Here is a 21,586-nt window from a genome sequence, read left to right on the forward strand (position 1 = left end):
CATTGAGTTGCTATTGATAAGGAAATTCATAATTTTATTTCCAAGTATGAAAACAAGCAGGTAGGGGAAAGAATCACTGGAACATTTTTGCACACATCCTGCATTCTATTCAGTCTTGGACAGGGCTATAGTAATCTGGACAGAAATAAAGATTGTGCTCATTATAAAGAGAGCTGAATGTTAAATTGACTTTTACAGGCTGATCTCCTTGCTTCTCTCAGTAATGGGGCAAAAACATTACAGAACGGGGCCATAAAGGGAGGGAGCCCTTTTTGAATTATGGAAAATAAGACAAAGGCCCTCAAGCTGGTTGAGGCCAACAAGCAGCCTGTGGGCTAGAGCAGTCCCATGAAGGATTTTCCTGCCAAATGTTAGGGGTACACATTTTGTCTGTAGCCTCACTAATTTAGATTGTTTCTCACAACTTTTGAAAACTGAGCTTGTAGAAGCAGAGATGGAAGGGATCCTGTATAAGGCCATCTAGTCTAACCCCTCCTTCAGTGCAGGAATCCCAAAAGGAGAGTATTCCTGACAGGGTCAGCCTCCAGCTTGACAACCTCCAGCACCCTCCTCCCCAAGTACTTAATTTCAGTGTCAAATCTCTCTCATCATTAGGAAGATTCTCTTGATCGCCAACTGAAATCTGCCCTACTTATATAAGCCCATTTTGGGCTAGCTGTGCCTTCTGGAACAACAGAGAACAGGATATTTTACACAGGTTCTAGCTGTAAGGTGAGCTGTAGCTCACAAAAGCTCATCCCCTGCCAGAAATTTTGTTCGTTTTTAAGGTGCTACTGGACTTTTGTTCTTTTCTGCTGCCTCAGTCAAGGAAGCCACATCCCACTGTTTGCAAGAGCTGAGCAAGGCTGTTAATGATAGGATGTTTGGGAAGTCATTAATTCACAGGGTCACCAGAAGAGTCTTGAATCACTTAACACACACGCTTTTTCTCCCCCCCCCCACGCTCCCCCGTTCATATTTAAGCAGAGGGAAGATGTATTGTTAATATGATGCTGAAATAAGGCATTTTTTTTCTCAACTAGGCCCGGCCCAACAAGCTACCTCTGCTAGTTGATAACATAACAGGGCCAGAGATGGCTGCTGTTACACAGGGAAGACATACTGAAGCACAAAGAAGTCAGTGAGTGAAGACATGAAACCTAGGAAAATATTTATGCAATCCAATAATTTATTAAACCTTCATCTTGTAAAGCCAGTTACAAATTAAACAACACCAAAAAAAGAGCAGAAGGACATCTCCAATAGTACTAATGGAAGTTACATTCCTAACTGGGTTTAAGCTGCCTGCAGCAACCCCATGAGGCCAGGACACAGCAGTAGTACAGGGCCAGGGATGGGAATGGTTGGGGTGGACTAGGTAAGGTCTTGTCTGTGTCTCAGAACACACAGGCAGGATCAAGTCTCCATTCCACTTCCATAGCCTGGTAAGGACAAAAAAGGGGGTCTTAATGTGACTCAGACCAAGGTCTTAAGGCAATATTTCCCTGTCACAGTTCTATAAAAATGAGATGAGATGCTTATGTCCAACCTGGCTTATGTAGCTATACAACATGCACAGGGTAGTTGGATGTAGGTCTGCACCTGCCACTAGGAGGAAGAGAAGTAATAACCTTTACTGCGGCATTGAGGTGGTGCTTGAACTTCAGTAATGAAGGTGATCGCAAATGTGTCCAGACCACTTCCTTATACAGGTATTGCATTCTTGGGAAGAGTGAGGGGTGGGGAGTTCCCTGAATGGAAAAATTATTTGTCTAGGACAATTTTCTGTGACAAAAAGGCTCTTTGGGTTCTACTAAAGGAAGATGGAAGGTGCATTAAAAATCCAAGGTGGCTTGTTACTGGAGGTGGCAGATTGCTTTTCCTACCTGGAGTTCTAGAAGGGAATTCCTTCACGTTTGCCTAAAGAAGGAAATAGTGATGTTTTTATACTATGGCAAAAGAGCTGTACGTACACTCCACTGTCACATCCCACGGAGGCAAAACTTGGCAGTCAGCACAATAATCAGAAAATCCTGAGAATGCTTTTGTTTAAAAAAAGAAGCAATTTCTGGGATGCTTGAGAATATGTGGGCAATGACCTGGTAAAATGTCAGAAGCAAAGGGATAAGCTGACCGGGATTTCCAGTGGTTTGGAGGCAGGACTTTCATACTCTGCATAGCCGTTTGCCTTTTCCTTTGGCAAGCAGAGTGCACAGTCAACCATGCAAAAAAACTGCACTTATTTTACATGTGTAAGTTTCAGGATTTTTTTTCTTGGTAAGGAATCTTCTATATTTTGCTCAGAATTTTGATTTTTTAAATGCAGAGCATAAGCAATCAACTGATTCTAAAGCAAACCGAAGGGAACTAGTAGAAATCCATTCATCCAGCCGCTATTTTACCCCAGCTTGGATGTGACAGCAGCAGCACAGAAAACAGTCTATGCCAGTGGTTCCCAAACGTTTCGGGCCACCGCCCCCTTGGTGCCACAAACTCAACCCCAGGGCTCCCTGCCCTGTCCAACAACACAGTTGAAGGGGCCCACTTCTAGCGCCCACTTCCTGCTGCCCCCTTGGCTCTTAGTGCCCCCTTAGGTAATCCCACTGCCCCCCAGGGATTCGTACTGTCCACTTTGGGAACCATTGGTCTATGCAAAAGACTAAGGAAAGCAGCTCACGCCAGCCCAAACCCCTGCCCAGAGCCACAAAAGGTAGCACAGAAGTCATCACACCCCCTCTTTGCAGCTGGATACACACCAACCTGACCTTGAATCTTAATCCCTGAAGTGATCAGATATATGGATTTTTATTGTAAGCAGCACCTTTCCTAATCATGCACCATAAGAAATCTCCTCTGCAGTGACCTTGGAAGAACAAATCCAGGAAAGCCCACGTCATTTCACGCGCACCACCTTGGGGTAGCTGGTGTTTTTCTTGACGCTCTAGCTGTAAGTCTGTGTGTGACTCTCCACTAGCAGCAAACACGAACCGGACAGTTAGAGGCAGTCTCTTGGAAAACCTCCCGGGGATGGTAATTCTGACAACATAATGGCCCTACAGAGAGGATCCCAACAGAAGTTCATTCAGTAGTAGCAGCTGATTCCTGAGGGAACACTACCAAAACCGAGGCAACTCAGTCTTTGGCCCCAGAGAGCTTGGCTGAAAAATGAACTGGAGCCCATCTCACAATGTAGAAATCTTGCTCACTGCGTGGCAGCAGCACCTTAGTGACTCTCTCTCCCCGCTTCTTTCCAGCTGCTTTTATTGCACAAAATGATGTCTAGATCTCTATGAGCAAGGTGGCAATGTTTGCTCCTGGGGGCTCTCTGGTCTTCCTTACATGGTCTTCCTTACAGGACTGGAGCCAAAGGAAGTCCAGCTTCAAACGGCCTAGGAATTGCTAACTGTAATATTCTTGGTTATGGTGTTTGCTGAGGAGCAAACCCTGCCTCAGGGATGCTCTGGACCGGTTTTGCCTCTCTCAGGCAATGTGCTGGAAAGGTTTTGTTTTGAAAAAGATCTTTGCTACAAATGCAGCTGGGTTGCGGCATGGGTCTTTCCCAAGGGTTCAGTTTGGCCTCATCACCTGGTCCAGATACTTGCGCGGCTGTCCAGGCTAGAGGCTGACTTGATACTGCAGCATTTCTTCACAATCATGTTGATGTAGGCTTTCATGATTTTAATGATCTCCCCCACCTAATAAAACGAGAGGAACAGTCACCCATACTGCTGCATTTTCTGATACAGCCCCCAAACAGGTGGGATATAAAGTTTTTAAATAATGAAAGTCTGGGCTGCAAAGATAAGGCAGCAAATGTCCGTTAATCATACTGATTGTTTTATAACTAAAACAAAGACCTAATTATTTGGGAAACAGGTATATGAAAATAAAAGTTAATGATTTTAATACAAAAACTATGGGTGGAAGGGAACAGCTGAGGAGGTGGCAGTACCTCTTATCTCTCACACTGGGGAAGGAATTCCTTTGTAAGGGGGTACCCTGATGCAACACTACAAGTAGTAGTAGTATCATTTTCATGAGGAAATGTGCACAAATGTGTTTAGAAGTTATGATGGATGAATCATAGAGATCATTAAGAAATAAAGATGTATTTAATTCAATAGTCCTGTTCCAATTCCATCAGCCATGGCTTCACCAGATGATCTCCTACAACCTCCTTTCTGTCTGGAAAACAGGAGTACCGGTGACTTATCTCACAGGGTAAGATAAAGATTGTAGGTGTTTTGAATATTAACAGTGCTCTATTTAGGAAGGTACAAGGTTTAACCAGCAGAACTGCTAGAGGAGTAAGGGGGTGACAAGGAAAGGGCCGGGCCAGAGCACTTTAAGAGCACAGGAACAGTCAGCAGGGGGCATCTTCTTGCTATCTATTAAGGCATCATTTAATATTTTCGAAGTATCAGTTGTTTTATTTATATCTTAAGTTTCTTTTCTCTCACACATTACAGAATTCACGGGTTGAGCCTGGATTCCTGCCCTCTGTCAGATGTAATACAATTACACATGAGTTGTGGGTTCTTCTCAGTTCCTGCACATGTGGTGTCCAGTTGGGATCAGGACCACAGTGCATGTGGAGGAGGGGCTCCAGCCTTCCCCCCTGCCCCATTTTCCCAGTCTGAGAATGTCCCATGGGGGTGCTCTTTGGCCTGTTGGGTTTCCCCAAATAGCACCCCCAGGGACTGTTTCAGGATGGGAAAATGGCTTGGGGGGAGGGAAGGCAGAAGCCATATGCACTGTGGTCCTGATCCCAACTGGTTATCACATGTGCAGGAATAGCAGAGAATCCCCAACTCATGTGTAATTGTATTATATCTTATTATATCAGATGAGGGAGGGGCAGCAGCACACAACCCAGGCCCAAACTGTGTACTCCGTAATATGTAAAGAAAGGGGTTCACAGATGGCCTCTGAAACCTCTGCCTAGATAGGAAACCTCCTGTGATGTCTTAATGACATTTTTCCTGACTAAAGAAAGAACTGTCAACATTCAGCTTCTCCCTTCATCTTTACACTAAGAAAATAGCTACGAGGAGTAAGTCCAAATAGAAAACAAACTGTCATGAGGGACAATCTGACTGCAAAGGAATTATTGGGTTATAACCTTAAAATCTAATATGGAATATGGGCAAGCGGGGGGGGGGGGAATCTTGCATTATGCATTTGCCCAGCCAATCAGCACAGCCAGCTGTGGCATAACACAGCCCTTCCTGTAACCTAGAGTTGCATGATACATACCTGAGGGGTTTCAAAGAACATCTCTCTCTCATCCACAGTCAGTTTGAAGGTGTTGGGCTGGGGAGCCCCAAAGAAGACAATGTGTTCATACTGGAAAGTTTCCAGAGGCTTTGGGTCCCCGCGTTTGTACACAGACACATTCTCTGTGCTGACACTGAGCCAGAGGTCATTGGGGAAGCCACCTTCCTTACACTGCAAGAAAAAAGTCAGAAGAGTTAGCAGAAGGAGAAAGCATAACTGGGGACATACTGGTTTGGAGGCAAACACTGAAAGCAAGCAGGTGGGATGAGTACAAGCTGCTCAACCCCCCCCCCCCCCCAGCCCTTCCTTCCTCTTCTATCCAATGGAATGAGATGGATTTTTTTTTAAACAGGCTATTAAATGAGAGCCACATACCAGAATTTTCAGGCTTGGGACTACTGCAAAGACCTTCCAAAGAGAACTTGAGGCCACAGATTAAACCATACAGCACTTCTTAGGGGACATTTGATGGATCAAAACTTAAGTTTCCTCCCACCAAATCTGTGTTCATCCCAGCTCTCCCACGCATTCTGACAAGGGTCTCCAGCCAACGCATTGCTGCATCTAAGCAGCATTTAGTGAGTGGGGTCAATTGAGGGGGGAAAAAGAGCCTGAATGTCAGGCATTAGACTTGGGGGTAGTGGCGGTAAGACTGTGTCTTGTATCACATAAATAAAGGGCAGGTCTATAGTACAGGAGTGTACTTCATATTCCTACCATGGATGCAAGCTCTGAAACTCATGCTTAAAATTCCACGGCAACCACTCAGTGCAAGGTGTGGTTCAGCATCCACCCAGATGCTCCCTGCTGTCTCAGAAGAGATGCTGCCTCATCCAGACCAGGGCCTGGTGATTCTCTGCAGCTGGGACAATGAGTGGGTCCTGGAGAATCTGTCCTGAGAACTAGTACCCCACAGTGGTTGAGAGACTGAGCCAGGAGTTCCTTTGTTGAAAAGAGTTCACAGGGTGGCCTTGGGGGAAAGCATCAGCTTAATCCCTCCATAATAATAATATTGATCTATTGAGCTTATGTATACAATGTGTTTCAGACACTTGGGGGAAAGACTAGTCCAATCCAAGAAAAGTTAATTGTGCTTGGATTCCACTGAAGCCAATGGGAAAGTCAATCTCAGTCCAAGCCCCTTCAACTAATTAAGCATGACTTTCTCTGGATCAGGGCCCATGCACGACTGCCGTGGCTCCCCTCTCACCTCAACATCGAAGAGGGTGGAGCCATAGCCTGGCCATTCCTTCATGATGGCCATGTAAGCCACCATGGCCTGCTGCTGAGGCAGCCCTTGCAGTTTGCTCCACTTCTCTGCCACGCTGGCTCGAGCTGCCGACAGCTCCTCTTTCACCCACATCTCCATCATCTGCTCCTCTTCCACCTTTTGTTTCTTCACGGCGCCTGCTTTGAAGCTGCGCTTCAGAGTGCCCTCCAGGAAACTGGTCCGCCTCCTCTCCAGAGCATGGCTGCTGGGGCCACTGCTCTTCATGGACTGCAGGATTTTGGACTTCAGCCTGTTTACTGGGTAGATGCTGTCAAGGGACCAGGAGATTTTGGAGCAGCCCCCGTGTAGATACTGCAGCCTCAGAGCAGCCAAGTGGTGCAGCGTCTCCTCCGGGCCAGGGAAATGACCGTCAATGAGACTTTCATGAGCCTGTAAATGTCAGAGGTAACAATTATTCACAGCTTTATAAAGATTCTGCACTGAGAGGATACTTGTTGCCAAGACCAGATTGAAAGTAGGTGACATAACATGAACTTGTGATGGGACATTGCAAATATATGATAACTGCTATGAAGCTGAATCTACAAAGCCAGTGCCACATCCTCTCTCCACTGGCAGCTAAACTCTTTCAAGGAAAAGCCAACTAGCCCAAAGTTAGGCTTAAGGCTTTGGCCAGTAAAGCTGTACCATTAAAGAAAAGGAACGAGCCCAAAGGACAGAGCCTTTGCTAGTCATTCCAGCTACTAAAAGCTTAGTGGTTATCATGATCATTCCCTTGGTTAAAGGCAATTTTAATACTCCTATCCTGGTGTTTCAAAGGCTGTTATAAACTCCATTACCACATCCTGTAATGAGAAATCAGCTACCCCTACAAAAAGTGCTGTCTTAAATCTGCTTTTGAAGAACTCTTTGCCCTACAGTGATCACTTTGCAGCCTCCTGCTCTGTCTTCTGAACTGATGGGTAGGTGGGGGGCTAACTGGGAATATCGTCTCACTTTACAGCAGGGGCCTGAGCTAAATGACCCAATGCCTCTTTCATCTGTGTGGTTCTACATCCCATGATCACATTCCCTCTTAGAAAGCTATTCCAAAACGACCACCTAGCCTCACGCAACATTATTCAAGATGCATAATTCCATCTGCAGAACTACTCAGTATACTTCCCAGTCCTACCAATATCCTCTTAAGGGATGGAACATTAACTTGCTGTCTAAACAATTATAAAGCAGCAGTGTTCGCCAAGCAGCTTTCCTTGGCTTCACCGAGGTTCATGACAGGTCTCTGCTTCAAGTTGCTTTCAGTTACATTTCAAAAGGGAGAGAAATAACAAAGGGTCGCAAAGGAGAGGCGAGAGAAAGAAACAACAGAATGAGGAATCACTTGGAAGGCTGGGAGAACAATTCTAACTCCACAAATATCTTCCTTATATTTACGCTGAAGTAGCAGCTGCAGAGCGGACTACATTTGTCAGCTCTGCATGCACGAGAGAGAGAAGGGAAGACAAATGTGAAATAAGGTTTCGTTTTTCATTTTTCCAGCTTAAAACAAAATAGCTGACATCTTTATTTCTGGCTCATTATCCTCATGATCTCCAATGGTAAACCTGCTGGTCTTTGTGTGAATTATGGAAGCAGCAAAATGAGTCCCATCCAGAGACCTGGGTGAGTGTTTCTACTTACCCAGGGAACTCCTGGGAACACAGAAAAATACAACTATGTCCACTAAACAAAAGAAAGAAGTAAACCTAAACACCAGCCTGATGAGGACTGAAAATGCTCCAGAGAGGAAAGAACATTGAGAGCCGCTGAGAGTCAAAGGGGAAAAGGGGTGGGGAGAGAAGAAACCAGCCTGCTCACACCTTTTCAGAAACCAGAGAGGCACGTTTGGAGGGGTAGGTGGGATTTTTAAATTGTTTCTCCCCTTCCTGCAATTCCTCACAAGACCCGAGTGGTGTATACCGTACTACACCTTGGGTTTCCATCAGATCCTGGGAATTCTTTACTCAGTACAGAAAGTTCCACACTAGGTGTTATTTACCCAGCTGATCTTGCTATGACAATTCATTACCCTCTCACTGGGACTCGAGTGGGTTATGGTCATGCTCACTGGATCTTTGTCATTTGATTCTGCCGTCATTGATGCTCTGCAGGGTGCCGTGACACCCACTACTGCTGCGTCCTGCACCGCTTGACCCTCTTAGCTTCCCTTTATTTTTAACAAAGCAAGCAAACAATTCTTTCTTCTTCTCTTTACACTCAGGGTAAATATATACAGCCAGCCACTTAAGCGACCATACATCTGACCAGTGGGTTCGGGCCCATGGAAACTTCTGCCACAATAAATTTTTCAGGAGTCACAAGAAGGTTGCTTTCGCTGCTGCACAGGCTTCCGTGGCTTACCCTTGTTGAGATGACATCATAACATCTGCAGGTTGTCCTCTGTCAGGATGGACAGACCCCTTGCTTTCATCTTATTAACATGCCATTGTGGGCGAAGTCTTCTCATCATGGCCTGGCACATCCAGCCACTGACCATGAAAGGCTTACCTGCTCAAACATGAAGGCAAACTCCACTCCCTCTTTGGGCACGTTTTCCACATCCAGGAAGCAATACAGCTTGAAATACAGCTGCCAGTGCCCTTCCTCCTCCTCTTCCAAGGACCCAGCGAGTCTGTAAAGTGGGGAAGAAATCTGATGAATGTCTTGATCATGGAATCAATTAAAAGCTGAGGTACATGTTGCATTGGCCTCGTGAAAGCAACATTGCCATGGCAAGTTCTCCTCTCTCCCCCACTCTCAACATCTAGGAGGATTCAGCATGTAGCCCAGCGTCACCATTTTGGGCATTTTCCTATTCCTGCAAGAAGCAGCAGGGAAACTCATCATGTGATGATACTGTGCTACATGTAAGGTAACCTTAACATTTCCACACCCAGGTTCGGCTGAGCTGCAACCATGTGTCATTAGAGTTATGTGACAGAAAGAGCCAAAGTCATAACTTGGTGTCAAGGCCAGGACAGCAGACCAAGAGAGGCGGGGAGAGGAAACAAAAGCTGAGTGCCAGGAGGTGTATCATAGTGAGGAACAAGCTAAGTGGCACAACCACAGAGGAAGTCTTCTCCACCGCTTGCCTTGCCCTCCTGCTGTTCCTCTCAGTATGCACGTGAAGTGAAACCGGAGCCACAGTGCCCTTTCTCTCTTCCACATGGGCATGAGTAGCAGGTCCTCCCAAAAGGCAGCCAAAACATTATAGCTCTCCAGAGGAGTTCATGACCCAGCAGTTGGAGCTCCACAGCCCACCGGAGGGTCCCAACCCATGGGATGAAGGCCACTCTCCTAAAGTTTTCAACAGGATGGATGAAAATTCTCCACAAGGATTCTATTTTTGGAGGCATCTCTTGGGCATCATATACAGCCCAGCTCTAAGGAGATCATGAGGCAGAATTAAAGGAAAGACAGCACCACTTCCAATTTCCAGATCAGACTGGAAAGGAACTTATTTTTTTTAAAAAAAACTAAAGAGAAAAAAAAAGAAGGGTCAAATGAGAGAGAGAACTCCTGGAGAACGCCAAAGCTAGTTTGCTCTGTGGAAATCAACTGACCAGGGCTCCCTCCTCCTGGGAAGGTCATCCAGCCAAAAATCCTAACAACAAAACTTGCCTGCTGCAGCAAATGCTGGACATCCTCCTCCATGGATGGGGAATGGTCCTACACAAAGGGATTTATTGAGTAGAGCTCAGGATCAAAAACCAATACCCAAAGGCCCTTCTGAAACACAATGTTTTGTTGACTGATCAAGCGGACAAGCACATGCCACAGCTCTGGAAAGTTGCACCATCCTGATCATGACCTCACATTCTAGTTCCACTTTTCTGGTTCCAAGACTTGGTTCCAAGTCTTTGAATGAGAATCCCAGAAAATCAGAGTTGAGCCTGGTCCACTTGGATACCTGGCCAGTTCTAGCAGAAAATGCCACAGAGTCCCAACCACTAAGGCTGCGTCTGCACTACACTGCAGTTTGCAAAGGGTAACAAGGTCTTCCGATTTAGGCTGTGCCCAATAATGCAGGGTGAAGGACGAGAATTTCTCTTGTAAAGGGACCTACCTCTCAAACTTGGCCAAGACATCAGCTACAATCACCCGACTTTCAATTGCCTTGTCCACATGCTTGTTGCGTTCAAAGAGGGCAAACATGTTCCGACTGTCTTCCATGGCCAGTCCTCGGATCAGCTTCTCCACCACCTACCAGGAGAAAAAAAAAGCACACCGCATAGCTATGCAGAAAGATATTCAGGAAGCCGACAGCTGAAGCAGGAGATGGACAGTGAGAGCTGCCCCTCCATTTTCTGTGCTTTCCCCAGCATAGGCCAGCAAAAAAAAAAAAAAGAAGAAAAATGTTCTTCTTCCTTGGATACATAGGAAACATGAAGATGAGCCAAAAGGGCCTGAATTATGCTAAAGACACCAATCAGCTGTGAACAGCTAAGGGACTAGGCAGGTAGGTGAAAGACCCCTGCCTGAGACCCTGGAGAGCCGCTGCCAGTCTGAGTAGACAATACTGACTTTGATGGACCAAGGGTCTGATTCAGTATAAAGCAGTTTCATGTGTTCACATCAGGCCCCACCAGATGTTCCAAGACAGCCTTGCCCTGCGAATTCTGCCTTCTGTTTTTACCTCTCCTGCACTTGTATGGGAATTGATGGTGATCTGGCAAGAGCCTCCTCCGTGGCAGTAAACTGTGGTAGTCATTTCCTCCCGTGTGATGAGTGCCTGTATCTCTTCCTGGGAGGGGACGAACTCCCTGCTCTTGGTTCGCTTCAATGAATCACTGATGAACTGAGAAAACCGATCTATTTCAGTGCCTGGGAAGAGGTCTTTTACTCTGGTTGGGGGGAAAAATAAAAGACGTTATCGACATCGCCCTCCTGGGTGCTGAGAAAAACTCTCTCCAGTACTGTACATATGACAGAAGGTTCTAACCTTCTGTCATATGTATAGCACTGGAGAGAGGCTAAAGCCCATGCCAAGCCTAGGGAGATGATGCCACAATTTTAAATCAATTATACTAAATTTAGACATCTCTCATCAGAGGACAGTTACGATTCTCTGTCATTTACATCCAGTTACGATTCTCTGACATTTACATCCAGTTCCCTCTAAAACCCCAGGGTCAACTAGAGGAAAATGAAAGATATGGAAGTATAATGAAAATGGTTAAAAAGCAGGTGTTTTTTGCAATGCAAAAGGAGTAAAAAAGATGGGAGGGTCCCTCCATGGATCTTAACAGTGACAGGTCCTATTTCACTTCTTCATAAGTGATCTGATGTGTGGAGAATGAATACTGAGGGAGCGAGGCCTGCACAGTGTTCCCCTCAGAACGGTGCTCACCTTCGGAGATGGAACTTAAGGTAACGTAGGATTCCCCTGCTGGGCAGGAAAGTGCAGCTCATGCAGGTCATCAGCTGCCAATGGTGAAGGTTTCCAGGGCTGTTGGGCTGTGGCACATGGTTTGTCTGTTTGATCAGCTGACAATAGACCTCATCACGGAGGGGCCTGAGGTCGTGGCAGGTCTGCAAGATGCCTTGGATGATGGGGATGGGGTCAGACACGGTCTCAATCTCCTGCAGGGAGTTGAAGATCTTCATGGCTTCATCTTGTAGGCTGCTATAGCCCTTCTCTTGCTGCACTGTAAGGAGAGAGAAGGCACACATACAAGACAGGGAGAATATCAGTCGGGAACTGAGAGCTCCCAATGGGCAAACCAGCAGATGAACACTCCAAGAAGCAAGCTGGCAGAACGAGAACCAGGCCTACCATGTATTCTGGTCCTCAGGAACTCATGAGGGAATTGACTGGTCCAAACCTTTAAAGTGAACCATCCCTATCCCTATATTTGGGAAAGAAGCAACCCAATAAGACCTTGGTAAGCGCCAGTGTCATACATACCTCTTGGAGTCAACTAAGAAAATGTAATGCCCAACATGTCATTTTTTTTTTTGCCGTCAAGTCACAGCTGACTTACTGCGGCCCCATAAGGTTTTCAAGGCAAGAGATCTTCAAAGGTGGTTTTGCCACTGCCTGCCTCCACATCATGTCCCTGGTATTATTTGGAGGTCTCCCATCCAAATACTTGCCAGGGTCGAGGCTGAGAATGTGTGACTGGCCCAAGGTCACCAGCAAGTTTCCATGGCACAAGTAAGGATTCGAACCTGGGTTTCTCAGATCCTAGTCTGAGAAACTTAACCACTACACCATGCTGGCTGTCCAACATGTCACAGAGATCCAAAAACGGAATTTCCACACTGAAGATACCTTGTTCTTCTTTCCAACAATTTTGTCTATCTCCATTACACAGGAAACTTGTCTGACAACTTAGGATAATTTTTCAAACACTTGCGCAAGATTACTCGGGAAAGAATCTAATGGAAAATATATGACCATTCTGAAATGTGGATTCCGCATGTGTGGATTGCCCTAACAATCACACAGCATGCTGGCCAGAGTGGCTGTGCCAGTCCATTGGCAAGCCACAGCTTTGGTGTCAGGGAAATGGATACATGCCTCCTAAGTGTTTGTGGCCTATATGTCTCATGGAAGGGGGGGCAATTGCAAGACTTGCTTTCAGGCATTTAGGGACCCACAAGCCTGGACCTTGTGTTCTGGCTGAGGCAGCAGAGCATGAGTGTGGGAGGAGGAAGATGGTAACACTTCACCTTCTTCTTCCCCTCTTTAGTTGAGGCCTTGAGCTGCACCAGGGACAAGGGGAAAACAACTCCTGCTAACACTTCCAGCCATCATGGCATTTGGCAGTCTCCAAAACCTCTGATATCCTATCATTCAGTTTTGTGAATGAACAATCCAGTGATAAATGAAATTGCTAATAAATGCAAACGGAGGACAGCTGCTGAGCTACTTGTCAGTTAAGAGTGTCATGCTCAGGAAATGCACATGAATGTCTCTTGAGGCAGCTTAGTAACCTTGAATGACTTGAAAAACCTTTAATGGCATAAGTAATATTACAATTACTTATGTTACAAAGGTACATAAAATATGCAGTCATTAAGATAAAACATAGGCCAGTAAATTCCAAAAGTAGAAATTACAAACTTTGGGCTTTTTGAACTTTCATCACTTCCACTAGAAAATTGGCAACATCTAAGGTAACCTCCGGATTGGAATCGTTTAATAAAAATTGACGTTTTGCTTGGTAGATAGGTGATATTTGGAAAGAAGCCAATTTTTTAACCATTTCCCACGGGGTGTTTCATATAAGGGGCAGACCAACAGAATATGATCAATTGAGTCCAGGGAATAGGTATCACAGGGACAAGTCCTATTCTGGATTGGTATTTGTTGATACCTTCCATATAACATCCTTGGAGGAAAGGCATTAACCCTAGCAAGAGAAAAGGCTCTGCGGAGGGGTGGGATGTCCAGCGTATGAAAATAATGGGGAATATTGTTGGTTAAATTAGTAACCGCTACGGGCATATGGCACATCCTCCCTTGGAATGGTGCAGCCTAGAAATAAATATTTAGGAGATCTCTTTGAGCTTAGAAGGTTTCCTAGCATTGGACTTCCTTTTATTTTTGTAAAGGCACTAGATTTTTCCCTATTGTGAAAGACAGAGGGAGAACAAGCAGAGCCAGGGAGGATGTCTCTCTATTTTTTTTTAAAGAAGCTTGGATAAAGGTGATTCCCAAACTCCAGAGCCACTTACAGTTGATCCCGACGTCTCCATAAGGCAGTGGTAATAATGGGGAGTGAAGGGGATGCTGGGTGTATCTTAGGATGGGATTCCTCCGGTAGGTCTGTTCCACCACTTCAGGATTCATACTGTTTTCCTGAATAGAAAGACAAATGTTTCCTCAGATGGACTCTCCCTTTTGCTGTCTCACACACCACCACCAGTATTAAGCAAACACTTTTCAGTTACAGAGGACTTCAGATTATTTAACTATATTTGGAGACCCAGGTATTTTATATCATAAAATGGTGATGCCGTCCAGCAAAAGAGAAGCTCTCAAAATAAGCCCACAAATTTAGGCCATTTATGCAGGGCTGTTTCCTTCACAGTCACCCCGCTGTCTGCTTCAGGGCTTCCTTTTGATTATGCATGTCTTTCCTGACCGTCACAGGTCATCTCACTCTTCCCGCGGAGTTCTGCGCATTTTGCCCGTGTTTTCTAGATGCGGTTTTAGCCATAATCCAGAAAATGTGGGCAAAATATGCGGAAATCCGCGGGGAGTGCAAGGCGACCTCTGACAGTCGGGAAAGGCATGCATTATCAAAAGGAAGCCCCAAAGCTGTCGGCGGGGGTGACCCCGGGGAAACAGCCCTGCATAAATGGCCTCAGTGAGCAATACACCCTCACAAATAAATTCTACTGTAAGGGTGAGGGCAAATCGGCTTAGGAGCCAACGTGACCCCATGCTGGCGTATGTGCCCATGTATCTGTGATAACGGGCACTTACAATGGGCAAATGGAAGGGGGAGGTATTTCTGCCAGAATCTAGGCACTGCCTCTCCCAGCAGTGCAGGCATCCTGCCGGGGTCCATCCAGTGCAAAGGCCCCACACATACTGGCATACTGGGAGGCATTCCCAGGGGCGGAGCTGCCTTTAGGCAGCTTCCTAGCCCCTTTTGCCCTGGGAATGCCCCCTCCTGCAGCGGCTTGGCTACGGTGCCTTTTTGGTGGCACAGCCCTGCTAAAGGCTATGGGGCTTTTTTGCCCTTCTATTTTTTAATTAGAAATGGGTTTTTCTTCTCCATGGCGACCAGGAATCCTCTTTGGCAGTGGCATGGCTGTGCCACTCCCAGCCCCCATGCAACCCCCCCTCTCAGAAATGGGCTGCCCAAATGTAAATATACACAATCCCTCAAAATAAGGTTACTATTGGCTTAACATGTGTTTTTAAAAATTGAATAAATTTGTTTCTGCACCTTTCTATGAACTGTCTTGCATTGTCAAATAGTTTAATATTAAATTTGAATGCCCAATTTTTCTGCTACAAAGGGTGTGTTCAAGGTGGCTTACAATTAAGGTGGCTCACAATTGTGTGGCACACACACAATTAAAATATAAGAACATATCGGTGACAATGGACCCTTCCTCCAGACACCAGGGTTACATACATAAATCCCTGAAGGGAGGGTTCAACCCTGTGTTGTATGTCAAAAGCTGGGTCAAAAGTCTCATGTGCCAGAAAGTAAATTACTTGACAATTCCGCAGTGGGATCCATAGAACATGTGAAGTTGTCTTATATCAGTGGTTCACAAACTTTTCAGGCCACCACCCCCTCGGTTCCACAAAGTCAACCCCAGCGCCTCCTACCCTATCCTATAAAAAGCATTATTCAAAATAGGGGTTTGCATGACTCACTAAAGAAGATAATAGCAATAAAATTTCAAAACAGTTAATTACACATCTATTCAAAATCAAATTAAAACTTTTTAGTTGAAATTAATTCAACAAAAATGATGAACTTGATCCAGTGGTACCAGCTCTTCAAAATCTGGGGGGGGGGGGGGATCTCTCCATAGCAACACTGAAAAGTTTCCAGCATTGAGACCCTTCACTAACTGGCAATGCAGGGACCGAACCTGAGATCTTCTCTATGCAAAGCATGTACTTTGGCACTGTGCTACAGACCTTCTGCTGAAGTGTATAACCTTTGGACCATCATGCACATATACGTGCGCCTTAACACACACCCTTCTGAGCACATCAGAGTTGAAGGCCTGGGATAAAGAATGCAGCTATGTGCTCTGAAGATTGATAGACGTCATCTGTGCACTTCAATACATGAGCATGGACAGATCACATACTTGGGGGAAGGACAAACGGAAAGGAGAAGTTCAAAGGGAAATCATTGCCTCTAGGGCAGGGGCCTCCCAACAGATAGCCAAATTGGCTGATACAGAGTATCTCGTGTCCCCCCTAAAAGACCCAGGAAATGATTGCAAAAAATTTGCTCTAGCTTTTTTCTTTTTATAAAGCTTTTATTTCATAAGATTTTTCTCTGTGCTGCTCAGCTGACCGCTCCATTTGCAGTGCTCTCCATGTTCTGCTTCTAGACTGAACAAAACTTGTTAACATAACGAGGCAGGAGGGAATAGCTTGGGATATTTTCATTACTCATAAGTAGCTATTTTTAAAGAAACAGCTGCATCTAGAGTAAGTTGAATGGAACGGTTTCCTATGTGTTCTTTTCCCCTTAATTTGGCGAATCAGGCCATCAGATGTCCCACCTAGGACATGAATCAGATTGTAGATATTTGCATACAAACAAGTTACCTGTGCAACTTCTGTTCCTTTTATCCCTTAGAAGCTCCTTGATCCATTGATCTTGAGCAGCATATAACTAGTGTTTTAGGGATATAAGCACTGAAACAAATCTTGCCACTGACAATGTAGCCTTGGGATCCCTATCGCTTAGTAAAAAAGGCATTATGTCAGACACAGAGGTATTAGATTTGTAAGTTAAAAGGGGGGAAATATAATGTGATCGAAGTTCCTCGTAAATGTGCAACTTCCAGGGAATTCATCAGAGGTTATGCATGATGGAAAAGATGTTTACAAACCTACACATGGGAAAACCCTAAAAGGCTATATCCTAAGGGAACAAGGAGGGCTCATTTTTCCTTACAACCTGTGAGCAATAGGGGATACTGGTATTTCTTATCCCCTACAAGTCTCTGGAAGGGATAAGAATTGAGCAAGACTGCAGAGATTTTTATCAAGAAAGTTTTCCATATCCTGAAGTGGAGAATCTTATTGAGCTTTATGGAATTCTTGCAGAAGACTGGCCTGAACCTTCTGACAAATCATCTTTTGCAAATGAACTGCAACAGATAGCTTCATTTATATAACCCAACTCCCTCTCTTCTGGTGTCCTATTCAGACTCTGGTAGAACTCATATTCATGGGGAATTAAGGTTTAGAAAGGCACTTACCCTAATGTCATGAATAAGTTGTTGTGTGGGTGTTTCAATGGGAACTTTGCTGTCAATGACTCCTTGGATGGCAGAGGCCCAGCGCATGGCTTCATTCAGTAGCTTGGTATAGAGGCGATACGAATGCTTCCGGCCATGCACAGTGATGTTCCAATAGCCTGCCAGCACATATAGAAATAGGCAGTGAAACTGGATAGACACCCCAATTTGGAATGATAAACCACAATTGAGGCAGTGGGGGAGAAAGGTGGAAAGAGGCTAGAACGTGATGGCAATAAAGCACCCAGTTTTCATCACATAGTGCAGCCGTAAGGTGATCCAAACCAGTAGTAGCAGCATCTTTAGAGGCAGCCAAAGGAATCTTTGGTCCCTTTGTGTGCCTCACAGGTTCAGCAATGAGACAGCCACTTTAACCCCCCCCCCTTCAATAGGCCTCTATAGCATCATTAACACAAAAATGAAACAAGATTTCTCTCTAAAGCGAGGTTCCCAACCCTGTTGAGCCTGCAGGCACTTTTGAAACAATTTTAAAAGGATTTGGGGGGAGGGGGGCACCACAAAATGACTGCCACAAAATGTTGGGAGGTTGAAAGACAGGCTTCCTCCTACAATGGAGGCAGCTGCTTCCAAATGGACATTCCCTGTAGAGTTAAAAGGGATGCCTTCAGGGCTCTTCTCAAGCACCTCCTGCACCGAGGATGGGGAGGACAGCTTTGGGAAGGAACTGTTTGGATTCCGTTTCCAAAAGAAGGGGAGGGTTTCCTCCCTTTGCAACCCTAGGAAGAGCTTTCCAAGGCCTGATGCAAACAGGAATCTGTCCTCCATGGCCAAACTGAGGACACAGTTGTGACATGCCTGCCTGAGATAAGCTCAGCACTTGGCCGGTCAGCCCACTGTTAGGGTGAGGCTCTTTGTTTTTTCTGTTCCATTGAAGTCCCTTTGGATTTTGTCCCCAAGACTCAAGAAACAAGGGGGACCCAGGAAACACATTGGCAGGTACAGCTGCACCCGAGGCACCATGTTAGAGATACGTGCTATAAAAGAACCACTGAGTTGAATCTTATGGTGTGTGTGTTTCAGTTCAGAAATCCTCTTCTGGGTTTACCCCCGGTGAATACAGAACAGAGACCTGACTGTACTCTACTGACACGAAGCAGTCAGGGGTCTTTCTAAGTTCTAATAAGTGAAAATCCTTTTAACTGGAGATTGAACCTGGACTCTTACTTATGCAAAAGCTGAGCCCTCCCTATAGTCTGCTATAACTACCTCAGGTACTATACAAAATGATACTCCACCCAATTACAATAGCGCACAAAACTATAAAGCAGGGGTCCTCAAACTACGGCCCGCGGGCCAGATCCGGCCCGTCAGGGTCCTGAACCCGGCCCCCTCCTCCCTTCGGAGCCGCCACCGCCGCGCCCGTCCCTTCCCCAAACTAAGGCGGCCGTTCGCCGTATAAAGCGTCGGCGGCAGCAGCGGAGCGGCGACACCCGCGCCGACCCGGGAGCCGCCGCCTCTGCGCCTTCCCCGCCGCGGCTGCCCTGAAGAGCCGCCGCCGCCACCTTCCTTTCCCCAGGCGCCCGCGGGGCTCGGGGGACGGAGGCGCCGCCTCGGACTGCAATGTGCCCCTCGCTGCCGCTGCTCCTTCTGTCGCAGCAGCCCTGAAGAAGCCATGCCGGGCTGGACGAAGAACATCCCCATCTGCCTGCAAGCCGAGCAGGAGCGAGGCGAGTGGGTGAGCGAGCACTGGGGGCCCCACGCAGGGGGCTTGGGTGGCGGCGCCTCCGGAGAGGGAAGGGCTGAGAGACCCCCTTCTCCCGCTGGCCTCCTCCCGTGCCCTTCCCCCTTCCCCTCAGGTGCTCTTTGCCAAGCAGGGGGCCGGCCCAGCCTGCCTCCCGCTCCAGGAGGCGGGAAAGGAGGGTGAGCGGCGGCGGGGGGGTCTCTCAGCCCAGCGAAGCGGTGAGTGTCAGCCATGGAGAGGCACCTGGGGGAGGGGCGGCACGTCCTCCTGCCGCAAGTTAACTTTTCTTTGCCTGGGCGCCTGGCTGCCTTCCCGTTTGGGGGGGGGGTGGGCGGCCCCCAACAGAGTTTGAGGGACAGTGAACTGGCCCCCTGTTTAAAAGGTTTGAGGACCCCTGCTATAAAGAATGTAATAAGCTCTACTGGAGTATAGAATCAGAGTTGGAAGGGACCACCAGGGTTATCCAGTCCAACCCCCTGCACAATGTAGGAAATTCACAACTACCTCCCCCACACACTCCCAGTGACCCCTACTCCATGCCCAGAAGATGGCCAAGATGCCCTCCCACTCATGATCTACCTAAGGTCATAGAATCAGCATTGCTGACAGATGGCCATCTAGCCTCTGCTTAAAAACCACCAGGGAAGGAGAGCATGCCATCTCCCGAGGAAGCCTGTTCCACTGAGGAACCGCTCTGTTAGAAAATTATTCCTAATGTCTAGACGGAAACTCTTTTTGTTTAATTTCAACCAGTTGGTTCTCGTCCGACCTTCTGGGGCAACAGAAAACAACTCGGCACCATCCTCTATATGACAGCCCTTCGTATAATTGAAGATGGTTATCATATCACCTCTAAGTCTTCTTCTCTTCAGGCTAAACATACCCAGCTCCTTCAGCCTTTCCTCATAGGACTTGGTCTCCAGACCCCTCACCATCTTGGTTGCCCTCCTCCAGACACGTTCCAGCTTGTCTACATCTTTCTTAAACTGTGGTGCCCAAAACTGAACACAGTACTCTAGGTGAGGTCTAACCAGAGCAGAGTAAAGTGATACCATCACTTTGCGTGATCTAGACACTATACTTCTGTTGATACGGCCCAAGATCACATTTGCCTTTTTAGCTACCACATCACACTGCTAACTCATGTTCAGTATTTGGTCTACTAAGACCCCAAGATCCTTTTTGCACACACTACTAAGACAAGTCTCTCCCATCCATTTCCCAGCTGCCAGAGGAAGACTCAGCAACCACCTCTTCACAGTCCCTTTTTCCTGTTTCTTACCTGTTTCTTTGAAGACTCGTTCATCAGGCTGGACAACCGAGCAAAGGCTATTGAGCACAAGAGTCCCAAGCTTGGCAGCTGTGCGCTCAGATGACTTGTAGTAGTCAAGGGCAGTGCTAGTCAGCACAAACCAGCGTTTCTTCACCTTCAGAGAAGACGTCTTGCTGCTGTTCTGGACCTCTTTATGAAGCCAGCCTGACAGGGAAGAGGACAACAGCAGTCAAGGGGCTGGAGGAAAAGTAACAGCTGGCCTAAGGCCATCTAGAGATTTCATGGCTGAGGAGGCATTTGAACCGGAGACTCACCAGTTCCCACTCTTAGCCACTACACTACATGTGCTCTCATGGACTTTGGCAATGGTGCCTTGGGACACTCTCCTGTGTTATGGCCACAGGGTCAATTATGTAGTCTTTTATTATCATTTTACTCCCATGGCGAGGGGTAGCATTTGGTTTGTGCCCCAAGGCACCAAAATGTCTTTGTCTGTCTTTGCCTCTGTCTTTTTACCTCTCACAAGGAACTCTTGTCCATCGACCCTGGATTCGCCTTTGGGTTTCTGTAAGAGAGAGATCCAGTGGTGCATCTCCTCAGGGATGTCGCTGTTGCAATGAATGACACGGTTTGCTGTGATGATCACAAAGGAGTTTGGCCTGCAAAACATAATGAAAGAAGGTTACCTATTAGACCCTGCTTGATGCCATAGCACAAGAGATCAGAAGCTTCTTCAATGTGGCTCTCTCCTTCCAATGCACTAGACAGGCTTTTTTGGAGCAGTGGAGTCTGATCTGAAGAACCGGGTTTGATTCCCCACTGCTCCACATGAACCACGGAGGCTAATCTTTTTTTTTAAATTTGTAGTTTATTTTATTTTTAACTAGCACATACAAACAAACAAATACAATACAATTCGTAACTATTCAACATCACACTTTATGATAAATTGGATCAAGAGGTAATGACTTTAAGAATAGTAGGTTAAACCTTTACCCATTGGAACGTATTGAGTAGTTAAAACAGGTATTTAAAATTGGGAAAAGCCATCATATCAAATTTTTCTAGGATCAGAAACCATGTTTCTAAGAAAAGTGACTTGTGG

General features: G+C 46.3%; 1 protein-coding gene across 1 annotated transcript in view; it reads right to left on the bottom strand.

Annotated features, from left to right (window-relative positions):
* Positions 1-3,516: 3,516 nt before the first annotated feature.
* The window catches only part of LOC130479639 (unconventional myosin-X-like), a 130,643-nt gene continuing 112,573 nt past the window's right edge, over positions 3,517-21,586 (bottom strand). Inside the window, exons 33-43 of the mRNA XM_056852032.1 lie at positions 20,998-21,140; positions 20,491-20,685; positions 17,468-17,625; positions 14,231-14,354; positions 11,898-12,195; positions 11,184-11,391; positions 10,614-10,750; positions 9,056-9,179; positions 6,488-6,937; positions 5,257-5,448; positions 3,517-3,695 (exon numbers count right to left, since the gene is read on the bottom strand). Of these exons, the coding sequence (XP_056708010.1) occupies positions 3,582-3,695; positions 5,257-5,448; positions 6,488-6,937; positions 9,056-9,179; positions 10,614-10,750; positions 11,184-11,391; positions 11,898-12,195; positions 14,231-14,354; positions 17,468-17,625; positions 20,491-20,685; positions 20,998-21,140 (2,143 nt within the window). The 3' untranslated portion in view covers positions 3,517-3,581. The remainder of the gene's footprint in view (positions 3,696-5,256; positions 5,449-6,487; positions 6,938-9,055; positions 9,180-10,613; positions 10,751-11,183; positions 11,392-11,897; positions 12,196-14,230; positions 14,355-17,467; positions 17,626-20,490; positions 20,686-20,997; positions 21,141-21,586) is intronic.

The sequence above is a fragment of the Euleptes europaea genome, chromosome 6 (genome assembly GCF_029931775.1).
Source record: "Euleptes europaea isolate rEulEur1 chromosome 6, rEulEur1.hap1, whole genome shotgun sequence".
NCBI classification, from domain to species: domain Eukaryota; kingdom Metazoa; phylum Chordata; class Lepidosauria; order Squamata; family Sphaerodactylidae; genus Euleptes; species Euleptes europaea.